Below are 14,545 nucleotides of genomic sequence, written 5' to 3' on the forward strand. Positions count from 1 at the left end.
GCATCCACCCGCCTCTTCCCATGCTAGGAACCTGAACGGACCGTTGAAAAGTCTTTGCCCTTCCCGCTCATGCGCACTTTCCTCGTTTGAAGCAGAAACCGGCCTGGAGCAACAGCTCTCGTCCCATATATGGAAGTGAGGGGGCGGTGCTGTGGGCGGACTCGGCCGTACCCCAGCAGCCAATAGCATCGCCTCTCCCCCTCGCGTTCATTTTAATTGGACGATTTCAAGCTCTCAGGCCAATCGCGTTCCGGAAGACCGTTTCGCCTCGCGCGTGATTTAAACCGAAGTTGCGAGCCGCCGCGAAGGAGAGTGGCGGTTGGGGCGACGACGGCGGCGGCGGTCAAGTCCAGTCGAGCTTCTCACGCAGGTGAGCGCGATAACGCAAGCCTATTTAATAATAATAATAATAATAATAATAATTTTCCCCAGTCGCTCAGGGTTAATAATATTATTATATTATTATATTATAATAATATTATAATATTAATAATATTATTATATTATAATATTAATAATATTATTATATTATTATTATAAGGAGTCGTCTGTGGTACCTCCACAAGCAGGTAAAACAGAATTTTACCCCTTGGCCCGGGGTCATGCATTCAGGCAGACCGTTGTCGCTTGGGCGGGTGTTCCCCATATTATTATTATTATTATTATTATTATCATCATCACATTGTTGTGGTTGTTGTTTAGTCGTTTATTTGTGTCCGACTCTTCGTGACCCCGTGGACCAGAGAACGCCAGGCACTCCTGTCTTCCACTGCCTCCCGCAGTTTGGTCAAACTGTCTGAAACTCTGAAGGATGTGAATTCTCAAGCTCCCTGCAGGGTATTGTAGGGAAAAACAGAGAATTTAGCAGCCCACCAAACGTCCTCGTTTTCTAGGGATAGTCCAGGATATACAGAATCCGTCCCAGTTTCTGATTTGGTACCAGAATGTCTCTCTTTTCCTTTTTGTTGTTTAGTCGTGTCCGCCTCTTTGTGACCCCCTGGACCAGAGCACGCCAGGCACTCCTGTCTTCCACTGTCTCCCGCAGTTTGGTCAAACTCATGCTGGTAGCTTTGAGAACACTGTCCAACCATCTCGTCCTCCGTCGTCCCCTTCTCCTTGTGCCCTCCATCTTTCCCAACATCAGGGTCTTTTCCAGGGAGTCTTCTCTTCTCATGAGGTGGCCAAAGTCTTGGAGCCTCAGCTTCAGGATCTGTCCTTCCAGTGAGCACTCAAGGCTGATTTCCTTCAGAATGGAGAGGTTTGATCTTCTTGCAGTCCATGGGACTCTCAGGAGTCTCCTCCAGCACCAGAATTCAAAAGCATCAATTCTTCGGCGATCGGCCTTCTTGATGCTCCAGCTCTCACTTCCATACATCACTACTGGGAAAACCATAGCTTTAAATATACAGGCCTTTGTTGGCAAGGTGATGTCTCTGCTTTTTAGGATGCTGTCTAAGTTTGTCATCGCTTTTCTCTCAAGAAGCAGGCGTCTTTTAATTACGTGACTGCTGTCAACATCTGCAGTGATCACGGAGACGAAGAAAGTAAAATCTCTCATTACCTCCATCTCTTCCCCTTCTGTTTGCCAGGAGGTGATGGGCCCAGTGGCCATGATCTTGATTTATTTTTTTTATGTTGAGCTTCAGACCATATTTTTGTGCTCTCCTCTTTCACCCTCATTAAAAGGTAGAATTATTACTTTGCTGTTATAAGGTGGCATTAATTTTATGCATCTTCTAGTAAAAGGTGAGCCTATTTATTGCCAGTGCATTGTGCGCAAACCACAGAGGCAAACACTACACCCTTTCCCTGATGAGGTAGAATGAGCTAGGTAATGTCAGTTCATTAAAAGGTTCTTTAATTCCTCCTCACTTTCTGCCATCAAGGTTGTGTCATCTGCCTATCTATCTTCGTCTGTAGATCTCAGGGCGGTTCACAACGATACGATATCTTTATTGTCATTGTCCCATAAGGAAATTGAAAATCTACATAAAACATTCAAAACCCCCTAAAAACTCTGAAACCCCATTTTAAAATACAATATACTATAGAGACTCCTTATGCTGCGTTTAGAACCAGAATTGCATTTGTGTAGAAACTGTTTCTCAGGCGGCTAGTCCTGGTCTTTATAACTCTATACCTTCTTCCAGAAGGCAGAAGCTGAAAGAGGTCATTTCCAGGGTGCGTACTATCCTGCGCTATCTCTGCCGCTTTCTTATGGCACCTGACAGCATAGATTTGATCTAAGGTGGGAAGAGTGCACCCAATTATTCTCTCTGCAGTCTTTACAACCCTGGACAGCATTGTTTTTTTCCTGGCAGTGCAGCTCCCAAACCACACACACAGACCATAAGTTAATACACTCTCAACAGTACAATGGTAAAATGCCATCAACAGGTCCTCCCCCTCTCCAGCCGTGATTAAACCAACCACCGTTGTATCATCTGCAAACTTAATGATCTTATTACTGGGGTATTTGGGGGTACAGTCAGCAGTACAGAGCATATATAAAAGCAGGCTCAACACGCACCCCTGCGGCGTCCTCATATTCATGATAAGATCCGCAGAGACAAGGCTCCTCTTAATTCTCTCTTCGAAAACGCGTCAGTCTCCGGTGCTATGACAGCCAGGATGTGGTGCTCAGACTTGCAAGCTGTCAAGGATCTCCTTTGCTTGCCGTGTCCCCATAGCTCCGACCAGCCTCTAAACGGCTGCCCTCCTCTGTGCGGAGGACCCTGCTTTCCCTCGTTATGTCAGTTGGCAGAGGCTCAGCTCCTGTGCTCCTCCTAGGCTCATAGAAATGGATGCTTATGACAGGATAGTGTCCATAGTTTACAGCTATGTCTGAAGTGTGGGTGTGCAGGATAAGGCTTTTTTTCAGTTGTGGTGTCAAAGCTTTGGGGATGCCCTCTTGTTCAGCTATCCTGGTGCTCAGCTCTTGTTTTTTTGTTCTCCTAACAGCTTATCAAGCAAAAGCCACAGGACAATTTTACTTGCGAAGCAAAAAATGGAAAGTCCGGTAAGTATATGTCTCTCGTATTCATTCACTTGAATTTTGGACTCAAGGTGGATTATACTAGTTTGCAGTTAAAGGGTAGAATGAGGAATCTGTTTCTAAAAGACAGACAGCTAAATTTATTTATAAGCCCAGGAATTTCCAGATCATAACTCTAGTAATGCATTAGTAGCTTTTATAACTTGTTTAAAAATGTTAACTATAAATTAATTTATAAAAAGTCTAAACCGGCTTTTCTTGCTCATTACATTTATATTACACACACATCTACATACCCATACATACTGTTTCACAGTTCTTGATTGATTGCTTTACATACAATGAAAATGGGGTGGGGAGCAGTGTTCAAAATTCCCATTGTTCTAAGCGCCTTTTGCAACAGGGAATTTCATTAGTGCAAGCAGTTTCTGAGCTCTGTGCCTAAGATTTCAGGTTAAAACTGCAGAGTGGAAGCAAAGGCGGACCTTTTTCTGCCTCTCCACTTCCAACTGCTCTCTGAAGACTGGAGAAGACTTAAGAATATTAGGGGAGTGGGCAGTGGAAAGACTAGACCAGAAATGTCCAACAGGTCGACCGCAATCAACAAGTAGATCCCCTGCTGATCACAGTCGATCGTGGGACCCTTATCGCTTGCATTACTTAAAACTGGAATGAATGCCTCCGCTCTGTCGCTTTGGTTCATCCTCCAATGACAATGGGGAGATCCCTGCCAGTATTTTTATATTGGGAGTAGATTGCAGTCTCTTAGGAGTTGGACATGCCTGGACTAAACCATGTGAAAAATGAACATAATATTTTAATTGCTGTTCATTCATTTTCAGCTTTGTATTCTTGTTGTAAAAAAAACATGTGCCTAGACATTCCATTGTTGTGCCCATAACCTAGGTTTAAGTTGTCATTTAGCTCCTAGCTTTCATTTGTTTCTAACAACAGAATTAGATCTAGAGATGGTTTGTTGTCTGGCATATCTAATCACCTGCTAGTATTATTCTCTGGAATATATTACACTATGATAATATAAGAAATAATGGTGTTGAAATAATATCATTTTCCTTTTTAAGGAAAAAGTAAAGCAGATATGCTTATAACCATTTTGTTTTTCAGGTGGTTATGTGCACCTCCTTTATGTTGGAAAATGTGGAGAAAAAGATGTATAATGTTAATTTAATATTTCAGGAAAACAAAGAAAATGCAGTTGGACCTCTATGGACCCAAGTGGATGACATGCTGGAGGAAAACTTTGCTTCTCCAAAAGCTTTAAAGTCTCCTATCATATTGAAGCAGATTTCTGTGACTGAAAACTGTAGCCCTCTGGCTAGTACAAAAACAAACTGTAGCCCCCTGGCAGTTGTTTTTGAACCAGCTAAAACGAAAAGCCAGCACATGTCCTTTAACCAGACCTCCTTACTCAAAATAAATGGAAAAGAGAAAGTGCTGAAAACAGCTGCACCACCCACCTTTGTTCCACCCCTTTCAGAGAAGCGTGCGCTTGGCTCATATTGTGGTAGGATAGTAGAATCTAAAATAAACTCCTTCAGAAGAAAACCAGAACATGAGAATAGGAGGCACACCATGGCTGCTGCCCCTAAATCAGCAGTGAGGACTCAATCCACAAGCAGCATTACAGGCAAAAAGGATGATAGAGTCAGCAGCACAGTTAATACATCTAAGTCTGTTGCTATTGCCAAACCTGCAGCTGTTCTCTCACTTCAAGCCAGGCCTCCTGTGAAGGTGCCTGTGGGCCAGCCGAAGCCCATTCTGAACCATGAGACAAAAACTATCAATAGAACACCAGGGAATAATGGGGCATCCCAAAGAAATCCTAATAAGAATGGGAAGCTCGTCACTGCTAACAGATCTGTGCACAGAACAAAGAAAAATGCTCCAACGAAAACTGGACTTGGGCCACATTTAACGGGACCTGTTTCTGAAGCTCATGGTGCTGTCTCAGCTTTGAAATCAGCTGACGGCGTCCGAAAACATAATCCAGCAAAACCTGCAAAAGGAATAAGGTAATAGAAAGGTATGGGGGGAACATTGGCTTACATCTCTGTAAATTTAGGATATGCACAAGTTATTTGGCTCAAAAATAAAACAAGCAAAATTCTTTTGAGGTCATCTTTTTAGGTGTAGGATACTGATACTGTGGTACAGACACTTCGGGTTACAAACTCTGCTAACCAGGAAGTGGTTGCTCCAGGATAAGAACAGAAATCATGCACCAGCGGCAGCAGGAGGCCCCATTAGCTAAAATGGTGCTTCAGGTTAAGAACAGTTTCAGGTTAAGAACGGACCTCCGGAATGAATTAAGTACTTAACCCGAGGCACCACTGTACTATACACAGGTGGGGAACCTTTGCCCTGCAGGCCACGTTTGGCGCACAGTGGGGTCCAATTTGGCATACCAGTCCATTTTCCTCAAGTCAAACCTACCTCTTGTTTACTACCAGTTATTTACCCATGGTTAGGCATTTGGGCGTCATTGGGTTACATCTGTATTGGGTCTGTTGCATGGCCTATTCCTAATTACATTATGGGGCAAAGCAGAATGTTGATAACTTACTAATATACTGACTCGTTTGTAGAACCCGACCAGCTGAACGGCCGCCATTGACAGGGCTAAAGAAGCTGCCACCTCCCATATCTGTTTATACTCTGCCTGAAAGAGAATCCTTTCATCAAACTATAAAAGAACCAGTTGAATCCTTCTGGTCTGCCCTTGCAGATGAAGATGAACAAGGACTACTGAGTGACAGTGTCAATAAGACCCTTGTGGAATGTCTGCACTTAATTGAGGAGGTGAGGCCTCTGTTAAGCCACAGTCATGAGAAAATAAGCTTTTGTATACTGTATGTTCAATACTTTCATTCAGCTCTGTAAGACCATAAAAGGCAAGACCATGTTGGAATTTAAGGGAAAATTGGGTTGTTTTGGGAGACATTTTTAACGGATGATTTGTTATACCTCAGTGGTAGAACGTATGCTATGCATGCAGAAGGTTCAGTCGTTCTCATATCCAGGTAGTGAGTGCCGAGAGTGACTGCCACTCTGAAATCCTGGAGCGCTGCTGTCAGTTGCTGTAGAGACAATACTGAGCTAGATGGGCCAAAGGTTTGATTTAGTATAAGGCAAGCTTCCACAGGTGGCGCTGTGGGTTAAACCACAGAGCCTAGGACTTGCCGATCAGAAGGTCAGCGGTTCGAATCCCCGCAATGGGGTGAGCTCCTGTTGCTTGGTCCCAGCTCCTGCCAACCTAGCAGTTCGAAAGCACATCAAAGTGCTAGTAGATAAATAGGTACCGCTCCAGCGGGAAGGTAAACGGCGTTTCCATGCGCTGCTCTGGTTCGCCAGAAGCGGCTTAGTCATGCTGGCCACATGACCCGGAAGCTGTACACCAGCTCCCTCAGCCAATAAAGCGAGATGAGCGCCGCAACCCCAGAATCGGTCACGACCGGACCTAATGGTCAGGGGTACCTTTACCTTTACCTTTAAGCTTCCTGTGTTCCTAGGTTCCTTAGTGATAAAATCCTGCTGTTTGTAAGAACTTCTCCATTATACATGGGACCAGATGAATTCATGCTGCACAAAATAAAGTCACATTTTCCCCATGAGTTGCTTTCGTTTTGAGGTGATCACAAGAGTATGAGGCAGAATATAATCCAAACAGATGGCTCCTGAGGGAAAAATTCTGCTGTTAGATATTTGCTTAGGAGATAAACCCCTTGCAGAACATGGGGAATAATTCATTAGCAGGGATAAAGATGCTATTGCAGGCCTAACTCACTTTCAATTTAAGATGAACAATAAGAGGTGGTCCACAGATTTGTTAGTTACTGGTAACGATCTCTAGTTCTGTTGACTGGCCCTCAATCAGCACAAGCTGTATTGCAGATGACAGAGAGCATGCTTGTTTAGGGTGGGTTGCAACAGACGAGATCTTCCCCAAGTTCTGTGCTAAATACGGGGTGGCATTGGGTCTCTGCTGTACCCTATGCTTTAAAGACATAGTCCGTAGTCTCTGAAAACTTAAAGGTAAATGTACCCCTGCCCGTACGGGCCAGTCGTGTCCGACTCTAGGGTTGTGCGCCCATCTCACTTAAGAGGCCGGGGGCCAGCGCTGTCCGGAGACACTTCCGGGTCACGTGGCCAGCGTGACAAAGCTGCTCTGGCGAGCCTGCACCAGCACAGCACACGGAAACGCCGTTTACCTTCCCGCTATAAAGCGCTACCTATTTATCTACTTGCACTTAATTGTGCTTTCGAACTGCTAGGTGGGCAGGAGCTGGGACCGAACGACAGGAGCTCACCCCGCCGCGGGGATTCGAACCGCCGACCATGCGATCGGCAAGTCCTAGACACTGAGGTTTTACCCACAGCGCCACCCGCTTATACCCACTTATACCACAATAAATCTGCTAGTCTATAAAAAGTGCTGCAAGAGTTGAGTGTTCACTGCAACAGATTAACTAGCAAGCTCTGGAATTCATATTGCGTAACAACTTTTAAAAAGTAAGCCAACATATAATCTATCTTTAGGGTTATCCAGGTGATGACATACATTCCACTTTGGAAAAGCTGACCTTGTCTGTGCCAGATGCAAAGAAATTTGCCAAATACTGGGTATGCCAGATGCGTCTCGAACAGTTTCGCTCCATTGAAAAGGTCCTTGCTATCTATGAAAAGGCAATTCTGGCAGGAGCACAGGTAAGAATTCTTAAATAGTATTGTGTTAGCATTTATATTTAATTAGAGTAATTTTTATGCATTCTGCAGATGAGGCTTTATTTTCTAAAATTCCGTGGTGTCCTCTACCACATAACTCTACCATGTATTGACTTTTCATCCAAGGAACTCAAGGTGGTGTACATACTGTAGTATTTTATCCTCGCAACAACTCTGTGAAGTAGATACAGTGGTGCCTCGCAAGACGGAAAACCCGCTAGACGAAAGGGTTTTCCGTTTTGGAGGCACTTCGCAAAACAAATTTCCCTATGGGCTTGCTTCGCAAGACGAAATGTCTTGCGAGTTCCTGCGGGTTTCCTCCCCTTCCCCCCCCTTTTCCTAAGCCGCTAAACCGCTTATCAGCTGATCCGCTAAAAGCCGCTAAACCGCTAATAGCGCTAATCCGCTAAGCTGTCAATGGGCTTGCTTCGCAAGACGAAAAAAAACGCTATACGAAGAGTCTCACGGAACAGATTAATTTCGTCTTGCGAGGCACCACTGTAGCTCCAAAGTCACCTAGGTAGTTTCATGGCCAAGTGGGAATTTAGTCTTGAGTCTTCCCAGTCTAGTCCAATGCGAACCGCTACAGCACACTGGCTAATTACAATTGACTTGGGCATGATCTGGTACTAACAAAATCACATTTCTTTTAGCCCAAGGATGAGTTACGCCGTACATTAGCAGATGTTATGAAGAAAACAAAAATCGTATCTAAATCTGGTAAGAGTAACTATTTTTAATTTAAGATGGTCACACTTCCCAACTCCCAACCTGTTGCCCTTAAATTAATAGTTTAATAATAAAGCAGAAACTTAAACTGGAGATTATCTGCGCCCACTAATTTGAGTGCAATTATGAACATATTAACTTTTTTTTCTCTTTTGCCTTTGTTCCTTAAAGCATCTGGCTCCTAACTTTCTTAGCTGTAACTCTGTTGCTATCGTTCCACATTCTAAAAGCTGAAATGTATAGTCGGTGAATATATTTCTGTCCTTGGTTTACTATACTGTGATTCTGCTTGTTGCCTACATTTTAAAATTACCTTTCTGGAAAGATGGACCATTCTTGTCAGGGAACTGCCATCAGTGCCGGAGGGAGAGAGCAAAAGCCAGAGGGATTCCAGAGAGCGTCCAGGGATCGGAAGAAGCAACCCATCTTCTGGGGAAGAGAATCAGCGTAGCACCAGTGGAGAAGGGGGGCAGATGGGGGAAGTGGCGAGGCGGTCTCATGACTCCTTGCCTCATGACTCCTCCGTTGCCCACGCCCTCCTTGCGCAGAAGGCTTTCACGCAGAGAGAGTAGGAGGAGACTAGGCGTCAAAGAGCTTCTTTGCTGGAAGAAGTTTAAGAAACGCCCACTGACGGATTCTGCCAGCGATTGAGTCAGCCGTGGGCTGTCCGGACAGAAAAGGTTCACTTTGGCAACCCACCCAGGTGTTTGCACCCAGCCGGGGAGATAGACACCTGCTTACACACAAGCAACCCCTATAACCATTATAATTCTTTATCAGGTTTTGTCGATACTTATTTTGAACGTATAGTCTCAACTTGTTTGGAAATACAGCCATTCATCCTATTTTTGTGACAAAAATGTGCTACAAATTCTACTTCATAGTGAATGTGATTTAACTATCAAAACAAAATAAAAAAATTCCTTCCAGTAGCACCTTAAAGACCAACTAAGTTAGTTCTTGGTATGAGCTTTCATGTGCATGCACACTTCTTCAGATACACTGAAACAGAAGTCACCAGACCCTTCTATATAGTGAGAAGGTGGGGAGGGGTATTACTCAGAAGGGTGGTGGGATTGGGTGATTGGCAGATAGCTGTGATGAGCCTGTTGACGACTCTTAACGACTGCAATAGGTCTTACAGGAAAAAGCAAGGGGTGAGAAGGTGAAAAATGGCTTTGTCATGTATAATGAGATAAGAATCCAATATCTTTGTTCAGACCAGGTCTCTCCATGGTTTTAAGTTTGGTAATAAGTTGCAGTTCAGCAGCTTCTCTTTCCAGTCTATTTCTGAAATTCCTTTGTAATAGAACAGCTACTTTGAGATTTTGTATAGAATGTCCTGGGAGATTGAAGTGTTCTCCTACTGCTTTCTGTCTTGTGGTTCCTGATGTCAGATTTATGTCCGTTTATTCTTTGGCGTAAGGTTTGGCCTGTTTGTCCAATATAGAGAGCTGAAGGACACTGTTGGCATTTGATGGCATACACAATGTTAGACGATGAGCAATTAAATAGTCCCGAGATGGTATGTGTGATGTTGTTGGGGCCAGTAATGGTGTTGTCCGGGTGGTTGTGGCAGCAAAGTTGGCATCTGGGTTTATTGCAGGCTGTGGTGCCAGTGTCCGTGTTAAGTCTGGCTGTAGTATTATTCTGGGTTAGGACTTGTTTCAGATTGGGTGGCTGTCTGTAGGCAATGAAAGGTCTTCCTCCCAGAGCTTGAGAAAGAGAACTGTCATTGTCCAGGAGAGGTTGTAGATCTCTGATGATGCGTTGTACTGTTTTAACTTGGAAGCTGTATGTGATGACTAGAGGTGTTCTGTTATTTTCTTTTTTGGGTCTGTCTTGCAGCAAGTTCTCTCTGGGTATCAGTCTGGCTCTGTTGATCTGCCAATCACCCAATCCCACCACCCTTCTGAGTAATACCCCTCCCCACCTTCTCACTATATAGAAGGGTCTGGTGACTTCTGTTTCAGTGTATCTGAAGAAGTGTGCATGCACACGAAAGCTCATACCAAGAACTAACTTAGTTGGTCTTTAAGGTGCTACTGGAAGGAATTTTTTTATTTTGTTTTGACTATGGCAGACCAACACGGCTACCTATCTGTAACTGTAACTATCAAAAGATATGGTACTAGTCTACACTGAGTAAGTTAACCCCTGAATTTCATTTTTTTCACAGGAAAAAGTTCTGGGTCACCTTGACTTATGACAGTGTATTTCTATTTTCAGAGGAATGTGTGGAAAAAGAAATCACTCTAAATCATGAGTCAGAAGTTCATTTAGACGAAGAGAAGATAGAAAACGCTTTCAAGGAATTAAACGTCAATAACAAGATGGAATCTGGTAATGAAGTGACTTCTCAAAAAGCAGAGGCTTGTTTGAAGTCTGAACAAGAGAGCATTGCGTTTGAAGAAAAGCACCAAAATAAAGAAGAGAAGCCTACAGTTCTCAAAAATGAAGAGCAGGATAGCGGCAATGCAGAGGGAGAGAGAATACTAGAGTTCCCAACTCCTGAAACTGACAAAGGGGGCTCGTACTTAATTAAGTATAACTTGTCAACTACTCCCTCCTTGATAAGGTAAGCTGCCTCTTCAGGAGTACATTCTCTATCTGGTTTCTAATGGGGGTGGGTCACTATATTTGACACCTTTGTTCAGTCTCAAGCTGAATGGAGCACTCAGTAAGTATTTGGGGGTGGTGATTCTGCCAGGTATAGCTTATTTATTCATTTATTTTGCAAGCCTTTCAAAGGATATCAAAATAAAACTTGCAACTGAGAAAGATGATTCCAATGCACCACAACAAGTCCGAATCTTCTCACCCAGCTCTCCAGTTCAGTTTATATGTTGCCTCTCTGTCACAGCAGACCTAGTGCATCTAACATTGTTGGGCTGCCGATTTGAGATCAGTGCTGTAGAGAGAATAACTTAAGTAATATTCAGTGTCAAACTTTATGTCTGCTTGCATTATAACAAGTTGTAATCTTGCAAATATTTTGTATTTATGGCCTACCTCTTTTCCCTCCCTCCTTGATCTCCAAGCACAAATAAAAAAATGCAGGGTGACGGTAACCATCCTGCAATCAAGGATCTGAAATTTTTAACTCCTGTGAGACGTTCTAGCCGCATACAAAAGAAGGTGTGTAAGTTGCCAGATATGTTGAAAGACCACAACCCTTGTGTTTCTTCACTTGAACAACTTGAAGAATTCGGAGCTGAAGGCATTGGTTTCATCTACAGACACAACAGTGCACTGCGCAAACTCTGTACCCAGCAAGGTCAAGAGTGATTATGGCACAATTTTAAGGTTTCTTTGAAATGATCAGAAACAAAACGAGCGACATTGCTTTTGATGCAACTAATAATAGCTGTATTGAATAGAAAAGGGTATCGTGTGTATATAAGGTGTGATGTATTTTAACAGTGAGTAATGGTTGGTCATCTATTTGGTTTACGGATGTGACCATCAAAGTGGTTATCTTTGGTAATGTTTATTAATATGCCTTTAATCTGCAAGTGTAAGTTCTAAGAATAAGGCGGTCTTTTATTGTGTGTGTATTTTTCATTTCCAAATAAAATAAACATCTCTGAATCGTGCTCCAGTACAGACATAATGCTCACATTCCTAACCATGGTTAAGAAATGTGAAGCAGGTCTTGAGATGGCACACTCATAACTTCCTCTGGCCTTAACACTAATTCAATTCTAGCAGTAACTACTAACCCTACTATTCAATATATACAATTTTTTCAATCTCTTGTAAAACTTGTCTCTAAAATTTTGTGCTATCCCTTAAAAAACCTGTTTGTATAACTTTTCCATAGAACTTTTCCACTGCAGAAGTTTAAAAACATTTTAAATGAATGTTTAAATCTTGGTTTATAGTAACACATGTTTAAAATAAAATAATTTATATCCACTTTTTGTGATATGTTTCTTCCAGAAAGAATTAAGCTGAGCACTTTATAAGAGGAAAACAACAGATTCAAATATCTTGTCCTATAGCCAACTTAGACTACAAATATATTTTATACTTGAGTAGAAGCTCCATGAGAACTACCTCTACCTAAAGACACTATGGAGACCTGCCTAAAAAACCTCTTGATTGTGCTTGGCTTGATTTAATGGGCCTTGGGATTCTCCCAGAAAATAGTGTGTTTTAAATCTTCACATATGCAACAAGAAAACTTAATGCACAAGGAGATAATTACAAATTCAAACAATTTTTATTTTTTTAAAGTTTCTTTATGTCCTTTTGTAGTTCTTACAATTGTTTTTTCGAAACTTAATTCTAAAACTTTCAAAGTTTATTTACACAGTGCCATCCATATGTAGGGTGCTTACAGACAATAAGATGGTAGTTCCTTGATCCAAAGGGGCTTCATCTAGAAAAAGGATGGAAACAAGGAAAGACAACTGATAAGGATGATGTGAATTTAACAGAAACAAAATTGGTTCCTTTTTAGAGAGGGTGGACTGGAACTGAAATTCCTTTTAAAATGAACTTTCCAAGCACATCATGTTTTATCTGCAATTGTTGTTGTTTTGTGTTGAATATTGTTATGTACTAAAGTTCTCACCCTGGGCAAGCAGGGGGATACTGTAGATAGTTTTCACTCAGGTCCACATATGCAAATAAGGGATTGAAAGTGACGTTCAGTGATTGGGTAGTTACAGAAAGTCTTACAGTTACGTTGTACTGGAGCTCTATATAAGCAGGCTGGCTGAACCCTTCAGTTCAGTTCTGTTCTGGCCTGTGAATAAGCAAGAGCTGTTTGAAGAATCGCTGTGTTGTCTGATATGTTCACCCACAACTTAACAAATATATGCCATTTGGTAATTTATGGACCTAATAGGTATCTAAAGCCATTTGCACATAACAAAATATGTATTTTATCAAAGCAATTGTCGAAAAGTCCATGCAGAATGTAGGCTCTCTATATACAGAAACTATAGTGATCTTTTAGGGAGTGGGCTAGCAGGCAGGGCCCATGATTTACATCAGGCACATCCAACAGGTAGATCGTGGTCTACTGGTAGATCACTGGACATCTGTGGTAGATCACCGGCTCCCCTAAGAAAAGCTAAACACTTTGCCTGCACCCCCCAAAACAGGGACTTCCTTTTTTAAAAAAGCTGAACAACTTTGACCTGAACCCCAAAAAAGGCGGTAGATCACTGCCCGTCTTTAACTCTGGTGAGTAGATTGCAGTCTCTTGGGAGTTGGCCACCCCTGATTTACATCATAGGAGCCCACACAACACAAAACACTGTTGCTGTATGTAGGTTTTATTTTATTTATTTTTTATCTTATATTTTGGAAATGTACGCCCAGGTTTTTTTCCTTTAGGTTTTTTTTTGGGGAGAGGGCCCCAAGAGAGTGGGGCCCTAAGCTATAGCTTGTCTAGCTTATATGTACATCCGGCCCTGCCTACCTGTCAAAGTGGCCCACCAGGGTGGGGGAACCCCAAGATCCAGCCTAACAGGCTAAAGAGGTTCCCCCACTCCTGCCTTAAGCTAATATCACTCTACAAACCTGTCTTTCCAGTGATATATGGTCGCTGGGATGCATTCTATATGAGCTGTGCACTATTAAACATCCAGTAAGTACCCTTCCGTATGTTTACAGTGGTACCTCGGGTTAAGTACTTAATTCGTTCCCAAGGTCTGTTCTTAACCTGAAACTGTTCTTAACCTGAAGCACCACTTTAGCTAATGGGGCCTCCGGCTACCGCTGCACTGCCGGTGTCCGATTTCCGTTCTTATCCTGAAGCAAAGTTCTTAACCTGAAGCACTATTTCTGGCTTAGTGGAGTGTGTAACCTGAAGCGTATGTAACCCGAGGTACCACTGTATAACTTCCAGGAACTGATCCAAGGCCAGTTTCTAAAAATGCAATGTGAGAATTGACCCTTCCCTTAAATCTTCCCAAATACTTTTGTGGCTTGATGTAATTGCACGCATGCCATTAATATTGTAGGGACTGTTTATGATATGCTGCAAATAGAATTTTTTGGCAGGAATAGAGTTTTCATTTGGAAAGGGGAAGTATTTACAGTGCAAACCTATCTGTATGTACT

At 42.6% G+C, this 14,545-nt stretch overlaps 2 protein-coding genes across 2 annotated transcripts in view; both read left to right on the top strand.

The window, feature by feature from the left end:
• The window catches only part of LOC307212574 (fibrinogen-like protein 1), a 119,607-nt gene that overhangs the window by 82,279 nt on the left and 22,783 nt on the right, over positions 1 to 14,545 (top strand). The window lies entirely within an intron of this gene.
• On the top strand, positions 2,940 to 12,385 carry CKAP2 (cytoskeleton associated protein 2). The gene is made up of 7 exons (XM_079969954.1): positions 2,940 to 3,019; positions 4,193 to 5,028; positions 5,602 to 5,815; positions 7,553 to 7,720; positions 8,392 to 8,458; positions 10,697 to 11,045; positions 11,509 to 12,385. Exons 1-7 carry the CDS (start codon positions 3,008 to 3,010, stop codon positions 11,753 to 11,755), a joined length of 1,893 nt encoding a protein of 630 aa, XP_079826080.1. The 5' UTR covers positions 2,940 to 3,007; the 3' UTR covers positions 11,756 to 12,385.

This window comes from Podarcis cretensis (assembly GCF_951804945.1).
Source record: "Podarcis cretensis genome assembly, chromosome: 3".
Taxonomy (NCBI): Eukaryota; Metazoa; Chordata; class Lepidosauria; order Squamata; family Lacertidae; genus Podarcis; species Podarcis cretensis.

Bases quoted from the DNA above. Each gene is read 5' to 3' on its own strand.
- CKAP2 (XM_079969954.1), top strand. The intron at 5,029-5,601 runs GTAATAGAAAGG...ACTCGTTTGTAG, and splicing joins AAACCTGCAAAAGGAATAAG to AACCCGACCAGCTGAACGGC. The intron at 7,721-8,391 runs GTAAGAATTCTT...CATTTCTTTTAG, and splicing joins CAATTCTGGCAGGAGCACAG to CCCAAGGATGAGTTACGCCG.